This window comes from Amia ocellicauda, chromosome 1 (genome assembly GCF_036373705.1).
Source record: "Amia ocellicauda isolate fAmiCal2 chromosome 1, fAmiCal2.hap1, whole genome shotgun sequence".
Taxonomy (NCBI): domain Eukaryota; kingdom Metazoa; phylum Chordata; class Actinopteri; order Amiiformes; family Amiidae; genus Amia; species Amia ocellicauda.
In genome coordinates, this window is record NC_089850.1 from 44,588,327 (window position 1) to 44,614,438 (window position 26,112).

General features: G+C 37.6%; 2 protein-coding genes across 2 annotated transcripts; both read right to left on the minus strand.

The window, feature by feature from the left end:
* Positions 1 to 7,107: 7,107 nt before the first annotated feature.
* On the minus strand, positions 7,108 to 17,692 carry marc1 (mitochondrial amidoxime reducing component 1). Its single transcript, XM_066706340.1, has 7 exons — positions 17,264 to 17,692; positions 11,697 to 11,870; positions 10,604 to 10,751; positions 10,322 to 10,462; positions 9,351 to 9,412; positions 9,083 to 9,154; positions 7,108 to 7,857 (listed from the first exon to the last, which is right to left on the minus strand). The coding sequence occupies exons 1-7, from the start codon at positions 17,518 to 17,520 to the stop codon at positions 7,731 to 7,733; spliced, it is 981 nt and encodes a 326-aa protein (XP_066562437.1). The 5' UTR covers positions 17,521 to 17,692; the 3' UTR covers positions 7,108 to 7,730.
* A 516-nt stretch (positions 17,693 to 18,208) lies between these two features.
* Positions 18,209 to 25,725, minus strand: slc35f6 (solute carrier family 35 member F6). The gene is made up of 6 exons (XM_066706326.1): positions 25,531 to 25,725; positions 22,669 to 22,741; positions 22,068 to 22,239; positions 21,421 to 21,636; positions 21,006 to 21,116; positions 18,209 to 20,345 (listed from the first exon to the last, which is right to left on the minus strand). Exons 1-6 carry the CDS (start codon positions 25,605 to 25,607, stop codon positions 19,873 to 19,875), a joined length of 1,122 nt encoding a protein of 373 aa, XP_066562423.1. The 5' UTR covers positions 25,608 to 25,725; the 3' UTR covers positions 18,209 to 19,872.
* Positions 25,726 to 26,112: the final 387 nt, after the last annotated feature.

Consider the following 26,112-nt stretch of genomic DNA (forward strand, 5'->3'; position numbering starts at 1 on the left):
CGGAACTCGCCAACTTTGGCAGCTGGTCCAAGTAGTCCTGGACAGAAGTTCTGCGTCGATCGCTGATTGGCCACTTTCAGACCAATAGGACGTATGTTTCGGCCCAGACCAATAGGAACTGTGGTTCAGTTGTAGGCCACGCCCACAGCCTGCCAAGGTAGAGGTAACACGTGTGTGCGGTGATGTGAGCAGGATTTAAGGACCGAAACAGCCTTTACACATCCTCTAAACAATCAAATAAACCAAATCAACCAACTGACAACCAAACAAGCCAAATAACAACAAAATACACCAAATAACAGTTCAATGACACAAACATAAACTGAAATCTCGATGACTCGGATATGATAAGATTGAACATTTTAATTAAATTTCTGTTTTACTTATTTATTTACCATATTCAGCACCCTATTTAACTCTGTTTGCTGTAATATAGATATCGTTTATATTTACTTGGAAAGATACAAGAATAACAGAATAATGTTTGGTTTTGTGTACAGTACAAAATAATAATTACGAAGTAATTTAATAATATAATAAAGGTACGGTAAATATCTGTATGTTTATATATATATATATGCAAACACATTGTTTTGTAAAATGGATAACACACTTTAGTGTTAAAATAAGAAACATTTTTAAAATAAATAAGCTTGTTCCTTAAATTGAAATTATTTATAGGGACATTGTTTATTTTATAGTTTATAAGTAAATATGATAAAGTTAATCATGATAATACTAATCATAGTAATACAATTAAGATGTATTTAATGTTAAAGTGAATATTTTCCTAAAAATGACAATTTCAATCTTATACCTTTTTTTGGGGAAGGGGGGAATTTGAGAAGTTTTCCGTGAATATTAACATTTCTGAAAATACTGCATATTAATTGGAAACATGTTTATTAAGACAGGGAGGAAAAACGGGAGATGTTACACTTGCATTTCAGCACAATCTTTCAAGAAGCCCGATGCATTTCTTGTTGCCCATTGAGGGCAGGAAACTCGCGTTTCTATTAAGTTCAGGTCATCCTGTTTTTGATGGGCTTCGGCTCTAACTAAATGAGCGGATATGCCTGCTAGATTTGGCCAAAAATAGAGCATGTTTGAGTATTTTAGGATACAGCAGAAATCCTTATTTCTTCCGGAGAGAGAAAAAATATATAATAACTGTTAGAACTTCCTTTTTCAATATTTGTGCAACTTTATCTCGAACTGCAAATTGTATAGTGACGCAAATCCGTCCCCATGCATTGAAAAAAAGCAAAAATAAATGTGAGGAAATCAATTCCCTTCTAGAAATGAAAACATAAATACTTTCGCCTTATTCTGCAGTTTCAAACACCGATTGAAAACAAATGAAAACAATGCAATAGGAACAGGTTAGTTAGTCTTTATGACTAGGGAGATTAGGGAAGTCCTGCAGCCTACATAAAGTATATACGAATTAATTGTAGATATTATTTATAATAAAATTAACTTTCTGTAACACACTTGTTTAATACACACATACAATAAAATAGTTTGAATAGTTAAATTGTTCTTAATAATAATATTATTAATAATAATAAATCAATGTCATTTTCTAATAAATTACACGCTGGTAATAATTCAATATTTAAATTAAGTTACAATATATGAAAACATGTTTTAACTGTTGTTTAATTTATATATATGGATAGATAGATAATAGAAACATATTATGAATGCATGTATGTATTTATTTATTAAATAATGTGTTGCTCAGTTTAGCAAGAATCGAGTCCACAGTTTACACAATCCTCTCAATGTTATCTATCCCCTGTATTGCCTTCATTAGGGCTTGATTCATATCCGGAAGGGTCTGTGACCCGGGCTGCCTCCTATAATCACTGAGCATCCAAGAGAGATTTTTTAGGGTTAAATATAGAAATGCAATGTATCCAATAGACTCGATCAAGCAGACAAAACAATCCAGGGAAAAGGATGTCTAAAAAACATTTTTTTTCGTTCAGTTTTTTCAGGTGTTGATGAGATCAGAGAAGGAAACGTTCAACATCCAGAAGTCTTCATATTCGACAGACCAGAAATCACTAAACAGACACATGTATGTAATTAACATTGACTGGCAAAAATAAACACATTCGTGAATAAAGACATGGACCATAAGATCTACGTTGGGATTGGCTAGTATTGGTAGATAACATTCAGAGTCGTTCAGATATGAATATTATTAGGCAAAAATGCACCATGTAGCTTAATAAATCACATATATATGCACACTCTGTAGTTATAGAATTTAAAATGTGTGCTTTAACAAACAATAACATTGTGCTAAAATACTCATGCAACTACATATAATTAAATGTATTATATTAAAATATATTACTTTATTCTGATGTGTATGTTAAGGAATTATTATGGTTATGCTGGTCACGTTTTCGATAATACATTTATATTCTAAGGGAAAACGACAAATATAATTATATTATTATTATTATTATTATTATTATTATTATTATTATTATTATTATTATTATGTATTTATTAGCAGACGCCCTTGTCGAGGATTACCAAAAATAAAAGCATAACTAACAAATACCTGACGTTACCAAATTCCTTATTTGCAGACAATAAAAATAGAGGCAGCCGCTAAGTGGACGCATCTGGACGCAGAACAGGGTTCAAATCGATGACAAATACTTTAAGGAACAAGCTGATGAGGTCAGTTTCTCTTTAAGTCATGACTTTCTTTCATTCCTTATTTTCAATACGAAAGGAAAAACAACTTCTGAAGTTGATGCACAAACGTTAATAAAAGTTGAATCACATGCAAAAAACATTATTTAAATAAAACAGCATGAAAACGAGGGTAGAAATTAGTTTGCGGGACTTTAATGAGTAGAGCGCCCTCTACTGCTTACGGTACCACATTTCATTTTATTATGAAACTGAAGGGATCGACAGTTTAATGAAAATAATAATCCAAGTTTATAATCAACTTTTTCTTTTTTAACAGCATCATTCGATAACATAGCGACAGCCTCTCTATTGAATTATGAACTTGAATTCAAGAGTTAAACAATGCATTTTTTTCTGCAGTTAAAGATAGGACAATAATAGATTAATCAAATAGATTTGACAGCGATATTATGCAGTGTCCCGCCAGTACAATGGGTGTTCTTTGTTTGTTGAGTTTATTAACTAAAACTGACTTAACACTGATTCTTTAACACTAATTACTGAAATAATGTCTTAGCTGATCTCTCAGCGGATCTAAAACTTGGATGCAATTAAATAATTTCCATTAGTACACCAGGAATTATTGCTCCCTGCTGTAAACTGGAAAATTGAGCCAAGATGACTATTTCTGGCTGTGTTTGCCTTAGGAAGGAACTTTCACAAATTTAATGGATTTGTGCTATTGTTAGTTAACTTCTGTATGGCAGCATGCCATTTTCTCCCTCCAAAAAAAAAAAAAATGTTTATCTGGTTATTGGGGGCCTATTAACAATGAACCTGGCCCTGGTATACATGGAACATTTCATATCCTAGGATGCTATTATAATGTGTGAGTCTAAGCAATGTGACCCATGGAAGGCTGTCAATGTAAAAATTGCAGAGGAATATTACCTAACCCCTTCCCAGAATGTGTTTTGGTGATGTTACCCTCAGTATTCGTGCTGTCACATGGTATTCCCAGTATTGGCATTTTTTCCGTATTTCCAAAAGAGGAAAGGCCATGATTTCATACTTCATTGAACAAGGACAACAAACCCTAGAGTTACAACTAGCACAGGTGGCTTCCAAGTTGCCCATGCAGTTAAATGCTGGTAGCCCAGGAAGCTACCAGTTCAAATCCAGTCTATACCACAAGCTATCATTTATTGAGAGAGGTGCAGTGGTGCACAAGTGATCAGTGGCCAGCAGAGAAGGTTAATATCAAGGTTAGCACAGATTTGGTTGTACTGGTAATGATTAAATTCCCTTCGACTTCTGGTATGGAGACAAACGTGCCATGTTCCTACTATCCACACACACACACACACACAAAACACAAACACTTACACAAGCTGTTGCGGAGTATAATATAATATGAGTATTGGTGGTTGTGAAAGTAAGACATTATTGCTGATTGATGAAAACAAAATGGTTAGCAACAGTAATGGACATAATTGGGACTGGAAGATCTTGGCTCTGTGAATGGAACAAATTTGTGGTGGAAGAAACCAAGTACAGTATGAATGCAAATTAAATTCCTTTGCAATACATTTACTCACTCGGTATATAAAACTGTGTATGGAACATAAAAATAAATTCTAACTAAGGGAAAACTGCTTGACAGGTTGCGAGTTAAATGGGAATACCTTGTGAGGACCTCTGTTACCATCCAAAATACAATCAATCCATGAATTACACAAAGTGCACTAGACTCAAAACTGTCTGGCATCAATAAATTATCAACAATATTTACCTCTCTCTGTTACTTTTAATAAAGATGGGTTCTGTGCAAGAATACTCATTGATATTGCCAGGCAACAAGGGAAACAACATCATTTTTTCTATATGGAGGTATACGCTGTAAAGTCTGTCTGTTTACATTGTTTAAAATTATTTATAATACACATTACAGTGTACATTAGTTCATACCATAAGCACAGTTGTCTGAATTACATTGTAAATCAACCAAATAATAATAAATCCAAGTATTGAAAATGCAATCAATATATTATATTTCTTATAATTGCCTGGTCCATTGTGTATTTAAGAAACAGCTCTGGATCAGAGAGACCTATTTATAAAAGTAAAACAACCTATTTAATTACATAGCTTATAACTGTGTAAACAATCCAACATACAAGAAATCCCAGCCATCTCGTACCAAGCCTGAGAAAGCTTTGTTTTCGTCTTTAAAACTGATGGAAAGAGTTAATCTGCTTATGTAATTATGGCTGGTAACATCATTTTCAATGGTAGAGTCCTGTGGGACAGAGATTGTTTTCTTTTTAGATATTTAGAGCTCTGTCTATTGACCTTGTTCACAGTACTGCTGAAGGTACAGCCAAGATCTCTCAAAGAGGCCAGTAGCACGAAACTGCCTGTCAGGACTACACAGATTTGTCAGAGGGAAAAACAAACAAGTGAAAACTAATAAAAATAAATTCTACAACTTACTACTGGTCATGGGAAATACATACATACATACCATTTTTGAAAATGAAAATGTAGACATGCACGGAGAGATGAAAATATAGAAATATCCCTGGAGCTCTACTAAGAAATGTAGAGTATTTAAACATTTTCTCTAATACAAACGTTTAATATCCAAAGAAAACATAACTGGCTATACATTTTACTGACATTGTATCTCAGATATGCCTGTAAAATACTTCTAAATCTCTCCATAGTACTGGAAAGACTAAAGAAACATATTTGAGGAGATGGGAGAGATGAATGTTAAAACCCTTCATTCGGATGAGGAAAGTGTCTGCCATCTAGGATGATGGCTGATCCAAAAAGATATCAAGATGTTTATTTATGGACAAATACGGACACTAATCTCACAGCCTCACTACAGCCCATTCTACAACCAAGCTTGGATCCACCCACCAAATTAATATTTAAAACAAAGTACAGGGTACATCATGGCAGGTTAGCATTGAGAAGAATTCACTGGCCAATAAAAATGCTTACATGAAGTTTGAATTTTGATCTTTGAATTGGTTACAGCCTTGAAATTAAGCAAGCAAAATCCTAGACAAATATTGATGTATTTTGTTGTTTTTAAAGGGACTATCATCATTAGTAGTCAATAGCAGAATATTCAGTGTTTCAGTATAGATTTCCAAGTCTTCCAGGTAGTAGAAATTAGCAATAGTCTTTAGATACGGGGGAAAAACAAACCTATAAAATACAATGTTTTGTCCGATACTGAAGGGAGAGATCTAGATGATAGTTAAGTTTATTACTCCAAGAACAGACAGCCAAATGTCTACTGTAAACAAGAAAAGCTATTTAACTCAGAAAAACATGTCCCATAATCAATCTTTCTTCTCATAAAGACAGACAAAAAATGTGCTTGATGTAATTTCCTTTCCATGACAAGCCATCAGCTCTGGCAAACAAAGGCGAAATACAATTTTGGCCATGATCCTTTCCCTTTCATAAAACTTAAAAACTGCTTGATGAAGCCTTTTTAAACATAATGGAATTCTAAAAGTCTGTGCATTAACAACTTCTCTGTTTACATTAAAAACCGTCCCAGATCCGACTAAAGCAGCTTCACACTGCTCTTGTGACATGACTATACTAATTGCTCTCCGGGTCAATGTACACAGGGTAAAATAAAATCTACCAAGTACTTGTGGACATTAATGCAAAATAAGAAAAGCCATCAAAACTAATGGAAATGCAAAGGTCATCATAACAAACCATTACTGTTTCTTCTCTCTGCGTTCTGGCACACATCCCATTAAGTGAATCTCTGCGATGCAATAATTGGTTACCCGGTGTTATGGCATGGCCGTGACAGAGAGTGTGCTCTTAAACCCCGGCGAGGCTCAGATATGTGGTAGCTGTGTGACTCTGCAGTGATCAATTGTGGGTTTGTTTACGGAGAACCGTCGTTGTTGATATAGTCCAGAGCCCCTTGCCAAGGGAGCTTCGCAGCTGCTTCTCTGTCCCTTGGGCCGGGCCGGCAAACCTCAATTAATTGTTGCAATAATATGCCTCAAGACAAATAAACCTGACTAATTAGCAGGTGGGACAATTTAAAACCGGAAAACGGGGGTGTAAAACGAAAGGGCAGGTGTCTAGGAACTCAAGGTGCTGACTGATATTTTGAGCCCTTTTTTACCATATGGATAGGTTTGCTATATAACATAGATCCCCATGTCAAGAAGCACCAGCACACACATATGTGTACAACTTGACCCCAAACAGCATGGAATGACTGTTCTTCATTGGCTACTGCAGTCTGAAAAGTGAGTTTAATTATACAATTTTTTTAAAGCAGTTCAGAAGTGCAAACTGTGCAGCCAAGAGGAGCTGAGCTATGCATAGTACATTAGGACTAATCACTTAGAAACTCAATTAATAGAAAGGATAAAAAAGCAGTAGGAAACACAATGTTGCAACAATGTTTATTTTGAAAGGCAGAATTAATTTAGTAAAAGTACATATACATGTCAATACTGATGGTATTTTACACAGATAAATCACATTAGATTTTTTTTTTCTTTATAAATTACTTAAATTAGACAGTCAGTGAACACATTACAAGAACTTCCTCCTCTGTAATTATCAAAGAAAATACATTTGGGAGAACTTTCCATTAAGCTTATGAGATATATAGAATAATGAGCAAATCAATCTTAGTTTTAAAGTTAATTATTGTAGTGTGGACATCAGCTATTTGTAACAGAATGGTCTTGTTCTTGGCTCTAAAAGTAATAATTTCCCTGGTTTTCATGGTATTTCAAACACATCACAGAGTCTGAAAAACATTCACTATTATAATAACAAAAGAAAGAATTCCTCAGACAGAATAATAGGAAGTTGACTTGCCCCACAGTAAATACAATCCAAAATAATATTACACCTCTGGGTGAAATCCAAACAAATATGTTAATTTTATTAGAAGAAAGTGTGTGGATTATAAAGAGGACAAACAAGGAAGCTAGCAGCAGACAATCAAGGCATGTGGTCTATGAGAAAGCAATTAAATCAAGGTAATGGGCAGCCTTGTTCATTCAGTAAGTTATCTTGTACACAGGATCTCCAACTTGAAGGATTCCAGTTTTGTCAACACGGTAGTACTGTCCAAACAGTGGAGCTGTTTTATAAATGTGCTTCTCAGATGGGTCACACAGCCGGTAGCTATGTAAAAAATATTCAATAATTAATTCTGCTATGAAAACAAAAAACTAAAAAAGGTTTAAACTAATGTGTGTGACACTCACCAGATTTTTAAAATATTTGTTTTAATCCTATTTCAAATAACCAATAGAAACCTGACAGGGATTGTAACTCGCAGTTGGCAGTTTGTTCAAAGTTTGAATTTAATCTGTGCCTAACCGTGCAATTATACATAGTTTCAGAAGTATCTCCAATAGTAACATGAAAGGGAGCTGGTCTTCAAGTGCTTCTTGAAAGCTTATAAAACCTAATTTGTTTTTAATGGAGAATTACCATAACTGTGTGTATGTATATATATATATATATATATCTCACACACACACACAAAAATACATTTCTTATTGAATAAAGAGCCTTCCTCAACAGGGCTAAACGAAAGTCTGAGTCATTTTATATTTAACTAAGTGTAACTTACAGTTCATATAAATCAATCAATCAATCAACCAATAAGCACAGTGGAAAAAAGTGGCACACCTGTGGTGTAGCTTATCAAGCACTAACTGTAAACTGCTGCAGAAATATCCAAAGTGGTACCTGTGGATTTGAACTACTGCTGAGTGGCAGCATGTTAAGCGATTTGTTAAAATAAAAAACAGATGCTATACTTCTGGACGACCTGTTTTAAGCATCAAGCTGACAGTGCGTGACATTAAAAGACGTTTTTGCTTTGGCAGTGGTCTTATATCTGCCCAATAATAAAATGTTCAAAGTAAATCTGGAGAGGAAGGCTTGAGACGTGACCTAAGCTGGTCGAATATATTTCACATACGAAATGTCTTTACATTACAATGTATCTTCCTAATTCCTGCTTACATTGCAAGTTAATCTATTTATGGGTGACTGACAAATACACCCTCTGATAAAAAGGTTTACATTTGTGGTATTGTCATTACTTGAAGCTTGGTTTTGCTAGATGCATTTTCATCAAATCTAATCTATATTAATTATTTATATCTGAGGGAGAATTGGGACTGCACTGACAAGCTATATGCTAAACTCATGACTTCTCTAAAAGTGGATATTTCAAATGCATGAAATGAAAGATGAAACAACATAACATAGAATTTTTTTAAATGTTAATTTAAAGTACCCCGACGCTCGATGAATCCTTTTTAATACACACGCATACATATTTACACAAATCCAGTTATTTGAAGAGCTGTTAATAAACATTAATTGCAAATACCTCTTAAGTGTTTCCAATGGTTCCTTCCTGTCAATCACACCAGTTTCAGGGTCTACAGTTGTGAAAATACACCTGAAGAGACAAGTTAACAGGTAATTTTACGTATTTATTTTTGCCTTGATCGAATGTGGGTGTGGCCTCTACTTGTGTGGAATTAAGTAATTCAAAAAATACATTTTTGTACCAGTGTATCTAAATGACAGTTCAAATGAAATGTAATCAAAATCAAGCTACTGGAATGAGATCAAAGAAGGAATAAATACTTTACCTGCTACAGGCCATCACACGGTAGAGCCTCATACTGCCAATTTGTATCTCATCCCAGGAGTCCTGAAGTGGAAGAAAAAGGACACCAATCAGAGGGTCCACAGTGAGTTGTTTTTGCTACAATTATATTGTCTTACTGATTGACATATACCCAGGCATGAAATGTTACATTAGAAATTGTGGGAGAACTCCCAATAATGCAGCACTTGACATCACCATCACCCACAAGTGACTGTAGCGAGGAATTTCAAAATAAACACATACTTGGCAACTGTGAAACAACCAGGGTGGCGGTAATCCTTGACAGTGCAAAATTGCATACAGCCAAGGCGAATCAAGTAAAACTGAAATGCCACCCATTTATCTAGCAGGTGCAAGTTTCCTACATTTCTACAAGGAATTAGAGGAGGATAACACGGACTCCTAATGCACTTTAAAATGGGTAGATTAATGCATTTACAACCACGCATTAAGTGGTTATTTTAAATATCAACGTGTGTGTGCTGTTGTGATTACTGGCTCTGAAGAAACCTGTCAAAATATTTTCTAATTATGCAACAGATCATAGGAACATGTTTTATAGTTTTACAACAATCCCATGAGTATTTACTTCCACTAAAACAAGTTTATTAAAACAATTCAAATATATGAAATGTCGCCTTCTAGTGTTCAAACCAGCAAATAAGTTTCTGCTTCTATTCGAAGATGTAGTTTCTTAAAAGAAAAAAAAAATAGAAATGTGGTGAAGGGTTGCCACCTTGTGTCCATACCAGTGCATAGTACCAAAAATATATACATGAGCAAAACTCATCTATAATGTTGGTATCATGCCTTTTTATTTTTTCTCTGTCTCAATCATATTTCAAAGTAAGTATTAAGTAATAAATAAGTGTAACTTGAGTGTATCTGAACATCGATGCAGTCATGAAGTGCTCATTAATCCACGCAGCTGCCCGGCACACATCGCATTACCTCTGCAAATGCTTCACAGCCAGAGACGACAATACTCGGCCTGAAGTTTCCGACTGTGGCTTTCCGCTCCAGCCTTGTGTTGAGGTCCTCTAGAGAGGCCTCCGACAGCAACATTATAGGGCTATCATCAGGATACACAACCTGGATACGAACAAGTTAATTTATTGCAGGTATAACAATGCCTTTTAAAGCAGTGCCTAAGCAGAAACATTTACTCTGCAAATTAAAAGTGTAAATAACATTCTCTATATTGCACACTTAAGTATTTTTGACATATGCTACCTTGCTACCATGCTCATGGTGTCTTCGAGGTTTCATATCAGACTCGAACTGCACCAGTCGGTAGGTTCTCTCTCCAGCCAGGTACTGTGTAATCCAGAGAGAGGCCTCATCTCCACAATCTCTGCCCTGAATATCTTTACTCCAAACCCTACAAAACATACACCGCACAGGGTAGTGTCTTGAAACTGTTACCTGGAGCTTTTACTTCATTATTGCAATGCTGTGGCAACCGACAGATATACTTAACAGAAGATAAAAAAGCAACTGAGTGAAAGGAATACGTAGCAAGTCCTACCCACGTCAATAATGAGGGGAAAACATTATGTACAGGAATAAAGTGAATTCTGGGAGGGAATGGAGCTGGAAAACCAAGGAGATTCAGACAGATCCTGTTAGTGGGCACATTTTGGTTTTTCTCTTAAGTTCTCCCTAGCTAGGATAGTTTTTGGTTTATGATACGAGTGATTAATACAAGCAAATGAACTGTACATACGCTGGCACTAGATATTGTTTGGGCAGACTGGAATGTCTTCAACATATGCTACTCCTCTAAAACGCATCTTCATACACAGCACCGATTTGAGGCATTATTTGTGCCGTGAACGTGAGATTCTCCATGATTTAAATCTGGCCGCATTCCCAGGGTAACATGAGTCATGAGAGAGTTACACAGCTGAGATGCTACACACATTTGGATATTAAACACACTGGTTGGAGCCAAACTAAAAATATTTTTTTCTAAAAAAAATCTTAATACTGTCAAAGAGGAACAATTTATAGTGTAAAAGAATGTTTTTATTGTTTACTTATTCTGCATTTTATTTTTATTACATTAAATTGAGAGGCCAGATGTACTGCAACAATCATTATTTTTGTAGAGCACACAGATGTCCAGTACATTGGAGGACACTGATATTAGAATGCAGTACTGGGTACAATTTCAACTACAATAAAAACAAATATTATATTACTGGACATTACAGGGCCACCAGAAGTATAATTAAACTAAATTAGTGGTCTTTGATCCATTACACGACACACATTAACTGAAAGTCCAGACTATAAAAGTAAATCGGTGTAGAGAACCACAAACCTGCAGTTTACTATTGGATTCTTGTTGGAGAGCTTAAGGGGGATATTCAGCTCCTCCATGTCTGGGGCCTTCAGACACAGGCTTTCATCGCTAGAGGTTACTGACATCAACACCAGTCGAGGCTCCTGCCTACCGGTTACTTGGTGACCATCTTCTGTGATCACCAGCCAGTGTCTGCATTGAAGATAACATGATAAGCAATTTTGCCTTGATTTAAAATCCGAACGATGCAAGAAAACCATTTGGTAAGACATTATCAAAAAAAAAAAACTAAATATTGCTTAATTAAAATATTTTCCAGCACAGCAATCCCAAGATTAGTTGCCAATGCATCAATAACTTCTGTGTTCTTCTAGCTATCATACAATTAGTGTTTTGAAGGTGTTAGCAGGTGTGATTTGCGATTTTGACAACTTTCAGCCACCTTCGAGCAATGCTAAAGTATAATGGGGGGGTACTATATATACTAACTTACATATACTGCAAATACACCGATCAGCCATAACATTATGACCACTGACAGGTGAAGTGAATAACACTGATAATCTCATTATCATGGCACCTGTCAGTGGGTGTGATATATTAGGCAGCAAGTGAACATTTTGTCCTCAAAGTTGATGTGTTAGAAGCAGGAAAAATGGGCAAGCGTGAGGATCTGAGCGACTTTGACAAGGGCCAAATTGTGATGGCTAGACGACTGGGTCAGAGCATCTCCAAAACTGCAGCTCTTGTGGGGTGTTCCCGGTCTGCAGTGGTCAGTACCTATCAAAAGTGCTCCAAGGAAGGAAAAGCGGTGAACCGGCGACAGGGTCATGGGCGGCCAAGGCTCACTGATGCACGTGGGGAGCGAAGTCTGTCCCGTGTGGGCTGATCCAACAGACGAGCTACTGTAGCTAAAATTGCTGGAAAAGTTAATGCTGGTTCTGATAGAAAGGTGTCAGAACACACAGTGCATCGCAGTTTGTTGCATATGGCCAACGCTGACCCCTGTCCACTGCCGAAAGCACCTACAATGGGCATGTGAGCATCAGAACTGGACCACGGAGCAATGGAAGAAGGTGGCCTGGTCTGATGAATCACGAGTTCAAGGTGTTGACTTTGTCCAAATTCCCCAGATCTCAATCCAATCGAGCATCTGTGGGATGTGCTGGACGAACAAGTCCGATCCATGGAGGCCCCACCTCGCAACTTACAGGACTTAAAGGATCTGCTGCTAACGTCTTGGTGCCAGATACCACAGCACACCTTCAGAGGTCTAGTGGAGTCCATGCCTCGACGGGTCAGTGCTGTTTAGGTGGCAAAAGGGGGACCTACACAATATTAGGCAGATGGTCATAATGTTATGGCTGATCAGTGTATATTACCTTTGGTCAACACCAAAATTACTTTAAAACACATTTTAAAGCACCTTGAAGACACAGCATTTTGGAAGACATATGCAGAAACACTCCGTGGGTGTGATGGCATTGCTGCAAACTAGTTAAATACTAGTTCACTTACAAATCATGTACAAATTATAGAAGTTGCACCCGTTCATGAAGAGCAGCTTCCTGGAGCCCCAGACTGAGGCTTGTGTTGCACTGGATATAATATCGCCCCCTGTCCCACTGCGAGCAAACTGGCATACAAAGAAATGTCACACTTCCTCAAGCTGACTGACGAAGTGTCAGTGGTTCTCTGAAAGCCGCACAATGGAGAAATGGCATTCCATTTAAAAGGGGTTTCAACTCCTGCACAGTTGATGGACAGTTTAATGAAGCTGGTGCAATGTCCCAAAGAGCCGTATGATTTGTAGCTCTAAAATCCAGATAAATCCAGGAACGCAGCCTACAAGGTCTAGGGATCAGATGAAACGCTGACAGGCAGGCGAGGGTCTGGAGAATGTATGAATGGTTCTAGTTGAAACTGGTATTCAGGGAAGGATGGAGAAGGCAGAGCTGGAGTGAGCTACCACTGTGTAATGTGTAAGTCAAACAACTCAATCTAATACAGTTCAATTACTTATCATGACTGTCATATCTGAATTCAACAAACATTCGATCCTCTAAAGGCTAATACTGCTCATCTGATACTCACAATATTCAGTATAGCTGTTCAGGGTCCAAAATTAGCACTCGCCAGTCGCCAAATGCAGGTACATTTTGTCTTTGGCGAGTAAATTATGGAGACTACACGCCATAGTGGCGGGTAGAAAAAAATAATTTCCTTCACGTGCTAGAGAAAGCTGCTGGTTTGCGGTCACTTCAATCTGCTGGATCTGCCACACTGCATGTGTCATGCTCGTGCGTAGTACGTAACGTTAATTAACGTTAGGTAAAACCTGAGGTAGGCCTACTTGTTGGCAGGTTAAGCTAACCCAGCCATCATGTGGAGGTTTACTGCGGGAGTGGAGCCCCCAACAAAGAAAAACAAAACCGCTCAGGCCGAGGAGACCACTCCTACCATGGCAAATACAAGCGCCACCTAGTCATCTCATCTACTGAAAATAATGAGGAACATCTGTGCAAGGTGGTGATACAATGAAGATGTTCCAAGAACATGGCTGGAGTTTAAGGAGGGGGTTATGTTTTGCAGTGTGTGTCGTGTCAGAGGCAATTCCTTCATTGTTGGCACTACAACCATGAAACTGGAGAATATATTATTTCACAAGAGCTCACAATGTCACTGTGACTGCATGTCAGTCGCCAGGGCACAGTCTCTGCCCCTCCAGCCTACCCCATCAGTTAAGGCCCTCACAAAACTGTCTGGCGCTACCGCTGACAAGATGACCATCCTTTTCCGAACCGCACACGCCATTGACAAGAAAGCGAGACCCTATTTGGACTTCGAATGAATGTGAGTAAGTTGATTTAACATGTTGTGTTTTATAGTATAAAACATTACCCAGTACCCACCAAAGAACGTGATCCACCTTGTTAATTTTGTTTAATTGTTTTCTGTTTACAGTGTTGGCCACTGTAGTATTGTTAATACTTTTTAGTTAATTGATAATCTATTTTTTTTTTTGCAGTTTGGATGAGAAGAAAGGGGTGGATGTGGGGAACACCTACAGAAATGACATGCAGTGTAGATCTGCCCACATAGCCCAGGCTATTAAATGTCAAATGGATGCTGCTTGCAAAGGGTGGGAGGGAAAGCTAGTAGCCTGTGCCACAGACGGGGCTGCAGTCATGACTGGGGAGAAGAGTGGTGTCGTGACCAGACTGAGAGGATACAAGGCTTATGTTGTGGGTGTGCACTGCATGGCTCACCATCTGGAGCTGGCCTTCTCTGATGCCATCAAGGTCACTCCCATGTTTCGCAGAGTGGAAGAATTCTACCACACAAGTCCACTCAATAGAGCAAATCTGGTTAGGAGCTACCAGACTCTCAACCAAACGGCCCTCACACCCACAAGAATTGGGGGGACTCGATGGGTTGGCCACCTCCTCCAAGCTCTGGACCATTTCTTGATAGGATACCCGGCGAGTGAGTGACTACAAACTATCCAGTCAATTAATTGAGAAGAGAACAAATCTTTAAATAATTAAATGTAGATTTTTTTTACTGTAGAGAAGGGACGATGATGAAGGCCACCAGTGGCCTGATGTTTGATGGAGTGGAGTTAGGAGTGGCAAAGAATGACAACCGGACAGTAAAGTCATCAGAGTAGACACTGCTCTCAAAACTCAGACAGAGCTTGAATGACCGATTTGGAGACGTTGATGCAGGAGTCCTGTGCGCAACCAAGTTGGCTAGTTTTAGGAACTGGACAGATCCAGAAAATGCAGCAGGTTTGTTCAGTGTGTCAGAATAGGTTTGAATAAGAAACCCCATGTTCACCACATATTGCATATTAGACAGGATGAATTATTAAACATATTCATATGAATTTGAAACAATATTAGGGCAGTTTGGCCAGTTGCGGTAGGTGTCCAAAATAGGCAGTATATGCCATTATGTTAGAATTGCAATGGCTTATAGAAATGTGAACTTCTAGATAGGTTGAGTACCTTGAGTGAGATAAACATGGATACTCTGTTCACTGCTATTTACTTAGAAGTTGACACCCTTTGCCAATTGTTCGGATATCCTCAACCTGGTGGACCTGGTCCTATCTATCCCTGTTTCTACTGCAGATTGCGAGTGAGGCTTCAACACAATGAAGCAGGTAAAGACTACCATTTTTATCCTTACTCTGTGAGTGCCAAAAAGGTAAGTATTCACTCACCTAATTTCACTTTTCCTTGTTTTTGTTTTAATACAGGTCAAGACTGATTGGAGATCCAACCTCACATCTGCCTCCCTGTCAGATCTCCTCATGGTACAACTTAGCTCGCCAGAGATTAAGAAGTATGACCCCTCCGCTGCCATTGACCTGTGGCACACAGACACCATCCACAGCAGAAGGCCAGACTTCATAGTGGGAGACAAGGAGGAAAACCCCTTTGAGAGGGAACTGTCTGAAGAAGACTGAGCAAACATATTACTATGAACTAGTAATAACTACTGTTATTTATTTTTACTTGTTATTGTTAATTCCTCTAATTTAAAAATTGAATTCATATATCTTTATATTATTTTATATATTAAGTCGTTAATAAATGATCCTTCTTGCACTTAAAGGCGAATACCACTGAATTTATTAGTTCTAATGTGTTAGACTTTAGTGTTGAAAGAGTTGAATTCATATTTCTGCATACAGTTAATGTTACTACCATTATTACTGCACACTACTATAATATTGATTGAGAATCGCATACGAGACCAAGATGACATGCTAAATACTACGAATAACAAATTGCAATAGTAAAAAGCAATGTCTTTTTTTGGCTGGTACATTTTGGAGCCTGTAGCTGTTTATACACTTGTGTGGATTACCTTTCCTGGCCCTGTATCTCTACAGCAAACACTTTCACTGAACAAGAAAGTGGGAGCAGGGCGGTGGAGTACAAGGTACAAGGGTAGAGCCAAGATGTTAAGCAATTCTTCAGGTACAGGTGTATCTTTTTTTCTAGCTGTCTGATGTTACAATGCTTTTGGTAGAGTATCAAGTCCCGAATCCCATCCACATATTTTGGATTTGCTTTTGACACTCCTTGTATCCTCTTAAAAATGTACCATATTTACTAGCTATAACAAAAGAAAAAATATTGACCAATATGTACTGCAAGGGCTGAAAATGAGATGAAACAGACTCCTAACTCATTCATGTCAATACAGCGGTTTAATAATAACAAATACTACTGATTATTTTAAGCAACTACACCTAAGGAATTCAAGGAAATTAATAACATATTTTACACCTATAATCGCTATTTTAATGTCACAGGGGGGTTGTATTTAATGTCATCAAAATATTTCAAAGACTGACAACGGTTTAAATTATAGGTAGGCTACTTTCCACCACATCGTCTTTGAACGTTGGAAAGTAGCAGCGTCTGATCCGATAGCTTCTGGAAAATCAATCCATCCATCCGATCATTTTCACTACATGACGAACATCAGCAAAATAATAGTTAGATCCGTGCAAATCGTCCCTTAACAAGTGTTGCTTATCCAGGGAAACAACATTTTTATTTCCTTACCTGTCCTTAAGCTCCCCATATTTGAGGCCCATTTCCAGGCATTCGGCTTTCTGCACATGGAGTCCTTTGCAGGATTTGACAGCATAGATAATCAGCTCCGACACGACTCCCACTTGGGAAACTTTTCTGGGACTTTTCTTGTGCAGTGATTTCAACAACAAGCCGAGTCCTAACGTGCCCAACCCCACTGCTGCAGCGTAAAGCAAAGCCTTTTTGTTTTGAGCACATAAATCAATTAGATCTGATATGCGGTTCATTTTATAGTCACCACTGACAAGACAAGTTGTTATATTTGGCAAAGTCGCAGTTAATATACAATGTAACCAAAAATGTGGCGCACAGGTAGCTGCAACAAAGACGCAAAAACTAAACGTGTCGCAAGAAACTTCCCCGGCCGGACACCGCGTCAGGAACAGCTCCCAGACGTCCCCACGCACAGGCCAGAGGACACGCCCCCACCACGCAGCAATTACAAAGCCCCTGACCCTAACACCCACTAGTCTACAACACCAAACGATGCAGATGAGATTTCAGATTTTTTTTTTTTTATTATATATTGCCTGTATAAAAAAATACAAACAAATCTCCTTTATTTGTTTATCTGAACCATATGCAAACTTTGTTCCTAATTTAAACTGCGTTATATGACATTAATCATTTTGCTAGAGTTTAATCCCTGTAAACATTTAAATGTTTAAATCCCAATACATTATTACTCATATATAACAGTTACTGATTTAAAATTATGCAGTTGAAGGACCCACAGGAGGAAACATGGATACTAGTGATTCAAAACAAATATACTCCATTAAATGTGATTTAAGATTGGTATGATCTACTTTGACTCCATACTGAAAGCTGATTGGCTTAAGTACCGAAAGCTGTACCTAATAAACCTTGTCCACTTGTATATTCATGTAAATAACTGAAGTACACACTCAAGGGTGAGGTTTAGACAAATAAATAAATCACGGGGCTGCTCCAGAGGAACAGAAAAGGTATTACATAACCACATACACATATAATAATAATGATGTATTACCGGCATACCACAGAAAACTTTTTCACCAAAACATAAAGCTAGACACAATAGCCAAGTTTTGGTTCTGTATAACTTCAGCCCCGGTCACATTTACAAGACATTTGTGTGTTATGTTTTCTACGAGGTTCATGCCCAGACTCCGAGGTACCTTGTGTGATACGCATTATATTGTATTGAATTATATATGTCCAGGTGCAGAGTTACAACTTATCTTCATGTATTAGGGACACAATAACGGATATACAAAATCTCTTAAAATAATAAGTAAATCAAGTAATGGAGTACTTACCCAAAATAAGTTAAGATGGTTTAAGTCAAGAGGGATTTAGGGTTTAAAGGGATTCAGTATTGCTTTTCACAGAGATTATTTAATTTATGACATTAGGGATGAATGTTGTTTGTATTACTTTATATATTTATTTTTTCAAACTGTCATTTTATGTCAGATTGGCACTGTGGAGCTACATTTTCAAAATGCTGCTCACTAACCAAGCAAAAGTGGTCACCCTTGTTATTCTTAATTGCTTCAAACAAGACATAACTGCAAGGACCATTACGTGGTCAAGATATCTGACGTGTTTCTGGACAATAATAATTACAGTGTGAAGGAACAGCAATAACATTGTGATATCACAATACACAGAAAGCAATACTCTGTGAGGAAAAGATATGCATGTCTACTTGGTATGAACTCTCTCCTCTCATAAAAAAAACAAATTTGCATGGAAAAAAAAGTAAAGTTTTCAGAAAAATTACAGTTCCAAATACTGTGATCTCTCAGAGATAAGCATGAATCAATAAGAATACTAGACTATTAAAATATAACAAAAACACATTTTCTGGTTAATTGTGTGTATTCATTGAACAGTTTCAGCCGTGATAAATTATCTAAATGTTGTAAGAAATTAATAACACTGCAATTGTTTCAGAATAAACAAAAGTTTAGCACTTATTGTTAATCCTTAAGGCTAATCTTAAACTACCCAATAAAACTTTTTTAATGACATCCAATACTGGTACTAATCTAGGTCTGTGAAACCAGCCATTAATAGATTCGATAAAAAATAATAAAATAAAAAACAACGGTCTATTTCTTGTTGGAGTAGTGGTATTTTTCACATATATATATATAATAAATGGAAGCGTTTTGCATATTAAGAAATAAGCTACTAGTGACAATAAGGCCACACTCTTGAATGTCGTACCTAATTTGATTTTTTTCTTTATCTTCACAGCACTTTGAGTCAATTTTCAGCTGTGTAGATGCAACCAGTTGCCCTTGAGCCTGCGTACATATTTAATCTCATCCAGAGGTCACCCAGGCCTCAGAGCCATCTGAATAATAGTGTAAACAGAAATGGAGCAATGTATTCATCGTTTTCGTCAAACTGGAGTATTTACTGTTATCTGATTGGGTAAGCAGAGGTCATTCATCTCTTAAAAAAATAGCATTAGTGTATTACCAGATCAGTGTTTTTCGATCCAGATCTGGGTTTCGTCATTTATCTTCTAGGATATATATATATTATATATTTATCACCTACACCATATAAAGAAAGTGTAAAAATCAGTGGTCCTCATTAACAGATGATGTGCTTCCAGACAGCAGCCCCTCCTCATCGGCGTTTCCGTCCTGAAAGCGAGCACAGCAGGGCAGCCGGGCGAACAGAGGCTTGTGCAGTCCATTGTAGAGTGCAGCGCCCACCAGCAGGATGATGAATCCCAGTATCTGCAGCCCCTGGAACTTCTCCCAGCTGAGAGCCAGGCTCACAGCCCAGATAACTACGGTGCGCAGGCTGTCCAGGACCATGCGTGTGGTGGCGCTGATCTCCTTGGTGACACTGATCCCCGCGAAGTTGAAGAAGGCGATGCTGATGATGTTTCCCAGTAGAGCCAGTATGATCAGGGGCTGGTGGCCAATCTGACAGAAGGCATCCAGAGCATCTTCCAGGACCTGCCTGGGGCTGCTGCCGAAGTTACCCACAGGGATGAAGTACATGGGAATCAGCAGGAGGGAAAGGATGACAAAGCCAAAGAAACCTGGGAAGTAGATAGAAGAGGCATGATGTTTGTCTCTTCAAACAGGTCATTATAGGACAGCCTTCATGTATTACTGGCCACACAGACATCGCAGAGAAGAAAAGTCATATAAAATAAAGGATATATGATACCAAGCTTTATGGCTTCTTCTACAGCTTCTTGAAGTATTATGGTATCATTTGAATATATATTTTAATTGTAAAAACACGAATTATTTCCACTGGATAAAATAATAACTGTCTTACTGGGCTAATGTTGTATTTAAATTAAAAGATAAACCAAACTTACAAAAAAATACTTGCTTTTGTGTTGCAAGTGTGGACAATAATGTCTTTACTTGCATGTAAACATATTACCACCAGGGGGAGTGGAACAGCTTTTTCTGTCCATACTGCACATTGATTTACTTACTTAATTGTATTTTGGTTTACATTTATTTATATATTATAAAAAACAACTAAATTCATGTTTTGTTACCTTAAATCACCAGGCTCACTTTACCTAAAGCTGAATGAAAGCATGAGCTCTGTACTGACACACTGTACATAGGAGAGTTTAGAGCATCACAGAAATTAGTGACCAATTTTACCCTACCCTTTCCTGCAGTTTCTGTGATTTAGGCCCTAATGTGACCCTCCTTTAAAGAGAAATTAATAGTACCTTCTGTACCCACCGCCCGCAGAGGGTGGACATCATGCTTGTAAACAAACTTCTCCTCCAGGACCATCTGGACAGAAACTATAATCTGGGCGATGATAATGAGGAGGTCACCTGCAGGTCAAAGGTGAAAGGTCAGAAGGAGGAGAATATCATTACAAATTGTGACAGCCCATACTGGATGTAAAAACTTACTTAGAAAAATCCACAAAAGGGCTTATTTAGTAATACTAAACACTATCAATGGGATAAGAGAAGGAACAAAGCCATTATATGTCTTCATGAGGGGTTTATGGCAGATATAATTATGAATATCCTCACAATACTTCTCCTAGAATGTAATTTGTCATTCTGGAATGTTTAATTTGTTTTTGGACATTTCAATGTAACACCCCTACATGAAAAGAGGTTTCCATACCGGTGATGACTTCACTGAGCTTGTGTTTTTCATCCTTTTCTCCACTGACAAAGTCAGCAAGACCCACCACAACCAGCCCTGCAATGGTGATGAAGATACCAGTCCACTGACTGGCCACCAGCTTGCGACCCAGGAAAGCTACAGACAGCAGCCCAGTGAAGACAATCACGGCCCCTCGCAGCATCTGGAAGCTAGAGGCGCTGGTCATATTGAGAGCTAGAAAAATAAAATATTCATAGTTCACTGATAAGAAGGATAAAGTGAAGAACAGGAGATGATAAAACAAGGATGATGACATCCTGTACTCTATTGGACAAAAGCTTTTATGCAATTATAAGGACACAGATGACAAGCCCCTGCATGTGATACTGTTTAAAAGGGTTATAACACATCAGCATTGTCTGCAAATAACTACATCCATTCCCAAACAAGATATCCTCACCCCAGATGCAGCAGATGGCTTAGTGCTAGTGAAGCACATAACTGAAAACATATGCAAATTATTTAAAATAATCTGATACATTTACATTATGTCAGTTGATAAAAAAAAAAAAAAAAAAAAATGCTTTTCAAACCATCTGCTAGAAACCACTCCAGTAAACCCTGCTATCAGTGAAAATGAAGGCAAGCACGAACTGAGCACTTACCAACATACATGATGGAGGTGGCGGTCATATCACACATGGCTGGTGGGAAAAAGAGAATAGGTTTGAAGGCCTGGCCGGGATTGATCTTGGGTTCTGGGCTGCGCCGATCATGACACAGAAGGATGTGGAACACCGCGAGGCAGCTGAGCTCTCCCAGGAACATGCCAACGGCCTACAGGAGACAACATGTTAGGGCCGCTCCTGGGGACAGAGGACATCCTAACTGCACACCCTTTTACATATATACAATGCACTATTCAAAGTTTTAATCATAGCTATTGGCACTTATGGCAGGTTTTGCCTGAAGGTGGACAGGGATTGTACATATAGATTAATAGATTTAGGTACACTATATGATACATCAAAAACGGAAAGATTTAATTAACTGAAACAGTTGAAGGAACACACTACTTTTAAATGCTTTCTATTCACTAGATTCATATGTTTTAATAAATGAATATTAAAATTGAATTATCCCTTTTGGAATCCATGACAAATTGCGGTCATGTCATGTGTTTGTTTGTTTCCCCAAAGATAATCTTTTAGGCCTACGGTACATGAGAAATGGAGCCAAGTTATTTTGTTTCCCTAGCTCGGGTACCTGCACGAAGGGATGGGAGAACTTGTGGTCCGGAGATTCATGGCAACCTTTTGCTGAGAACATATCCGCCCATCTATACAAACAAGGAAAGCAGCATTAGAAACTTTAGTTTTCTGTGGAAACATTGGTATCCTGACATGTTTGAGTGACAAGCAAATAAGGACTTAGACCTTATTTCTGTTTTGCCTCTAAGCAGGTTAGTTTCTGAAAATAGAAGGTGGCAGATCAGGCACCTCAAACATCATGCCCAGGCATTTACATAACAACCTCAATCAGACTAGAATGCCATCAAATACCTACAAACAAAGAAGGTCAACAGACCCTGACTCAACGGGTCTGCTTCATAGTGGGACTTGATAGTGGGACTGATTAGAGATGGTCAAGAGAGGTGCCAAGACAAATTTCCTAACCGCGTCCACAAGTTGGTGAGGACGGCAAGCTCCACAAAAGGACTGAGCCATCCTCTTAAAAACACAAAACTGTCAATATTCATTTGAACTTCCTAACCTTTTTTGACACTCGTATTCGTGGTTGCAAATTGATTACTGATCATCAAATATTGAATTATATTTCGAGTCTCATTTGACGGTCTCTTCTCATTATCTTGGATTGGTATTGAAAACCTGATCATGTGATTCTGTATGGGCAAAGTCCACACGGGGGAACCAAGCAAACACTTATGAGTCTAAACCAATATGAAACAGTCTGCAATCCCATGAACTAAGAAAATACAAGATGAACAAGAAATTTAGATACCTTTCAATGATTTGACATGCTCCCTTTGAGGAACCTTAAGCACTCTTATTACTGTATAGGTTACCCTGAAATGTGTGTGCATTAGGTCGAAGCAATAATAATTAAAAAAATGAAACTTCTTTAAAGCAAGGATCATGGAGCAGCCAAATCCTGCAAGTTGTATACACTTATCTGAATCATCAGTGCAACATCAGAACTTGGAAATGCAGTTACATCAACACAATGACTACCTGAAATAGGTAAATAGCTCATAAAGTAAAAAAATAAAATAAGGTTTCATCCTCTCTGTTAGGATATATGCATTATACAATAAGTACTAGATTTTAAGATTTACTATACATATTTAATAACTTGTAACACTGGGTAAAATCTCTATAACCAACTAATTATAATGTTCTTGTGCTGTAAATAGTTAGAGATAAAAAAATTAAAAAATATGTTGTCAAAATTCTGAATCTATGCAGGTTCTTGTTGTACTTTGGTCTTTCATGTGTGTGACTTGTGATTATGCTATCTGGCAGACAAATGAAACTAGATCTTTAAACTGGAAACATATACTGTTACTATGTCAATGTAAAATGAGAGAAATCATACATCTGAAAGTCATTCAAGCATGTGTAATATATATACACATTTTTCTTTCTTGTATTATTTCAAGCCAGTGTTGCATGAAGAGTCTTCAAGTCTGTGAAACCAGAAACATAAAGTGTGCCAGAAACTACAGAACTGACTGACTTACAACTTCAAGAGCTGTGAAGTGGCCATGGTCCTTTCGGAAGTCTACCAATGTATTTTCTGACCTTTACCAATATTTAAATTATGCACACACACACACACACATACATATATATATATATATATATATATATATATATATATATATATATATATATATATATACATACACACATTATATATCAGTGCCTATAGAAAGTCTACACCCCCTTGAACTTTTTCCACATTTTGTTGCATAACTGCCTCAGAGTGTCTTGCATTTAAATAAGGATTTCCCACTTACACAAAGGTTTGTGAATACAAAATGGAAATATCATAATTGGATAAGTCTGCACCCCCCTGATTTAATACTTGGTGGAGAAACAGATACATTTTTCATATTGAACATTTTGGAAGCAGCTTCCAGATGTTAGTTAGTAACAGAAGAATATAAAACATACAACCACTTAAGTTGAATCAACTTAAAGCTTTAACTGAAGGCTTAAAATTAATAGAAATTAAAATACATAAAAATATCAACATGAGGAGAAGTAGATTTGTTTGAGGAATGAGCAGTCCTCATACAGATTCCCAGTCTACTGGATCCAACGCCATGGCTTGATAGTGGACTATCTTTGTTTGAAAGCATTTCCTCATATCAGTTTCCTCATGTCTGCTTTTCTTTGGTATGTTCCTGAATTATCTTGCATGAACCAGGTTTAAAATAACTGCAGTAATCAATTCTGTTTTGCTTCAAGATTTTGGAGGTTTAATTTGTTATAGGTCCGTGCATTTAAAATGAAAGATTGAATTGAGGAGAAAATGACCATAACCAGTGCATGTCATTTTATTTGATGTCTGGCACACAGACATGGTGAAGAGCGCTTTCTCTGGCAGTCTGGTGAGCATGAATCAGTGGAGAGCTGCGGTGGGAAATTGCTTATGGAGCAGATAGCGCGGTATCACCTAGCACGGGACTACCGATGTGCAACTTGACCAAAGCCTATTATTATTTATTTTCAGTTCATTATGTATATGTATATATACATGTATGAATGCGTGTGTGTATGTGTGTGTGGATATTAACACTTGGAAGATTTCAAACACATTTCAAGTTTACTTTCATTGACATCAATAAACATCTGCCCTGACGTGCATATATGAGAAACAGATTACTGCTGTAGTAAGTATCTATACTTTAGATATCTCAGCTACACATCAATCGTGGAGTTTTATATTACTGGGCAATGTATTAGAATAACTGCAACAACTTTATTACTTCGAAACAGTTGTTTGGGTGTAATCATTGTGATTTTAATTATTCAAGTAGACTAATTTACATGACTTATGTTAGCTATTGAATCGGCAGCCTCAGTTTGCCTAGGCACTTACTTGGCAGATAATGTGTTGATTGAGCCTGTGATGACCATCATTACAGCCAGGCAGAGTTGGTACGTCGTCCAAGCCATGCTGGTGCGGATAGTATTTCAGGACGACAGAGCAATGAAGGCAGCCGGGTCTTGTTCAGTCCTGATCCGTGTTGACTGCGCCGAGGAGCTGCTGTTTTCACTCTGCTTCCTGGAAAGTCACATGACCGCTCAGCGCGGAGTCAGCTGACAGCCAGCAGTGTGCAGGAAATGAACCAAGACTGATGAGCAGCTCAATTCATCTCACTGACTCGATTCATTTGATTGAGCTTAGTTTAGTCAGTCCATTCAAAATATTCCTCTCTTTCTGATGCACTAGAAGGGAACAACTCAGCGAGGTAAAAACATAAAATATTGGTGTCGAACTAATCAGATAAAATAATAATAACACACACACACACATAATGTCTTTATAGATATAGCCTATGTGTGTATGCGCTGGAGTCTTCACCTTCATTGTGATAAATTGATCACTGGTAATTAGTTAAAAATACATGTAGATATCTATGCATTCATGTATTCATTTTATTTAATCTCATAGTCTCTC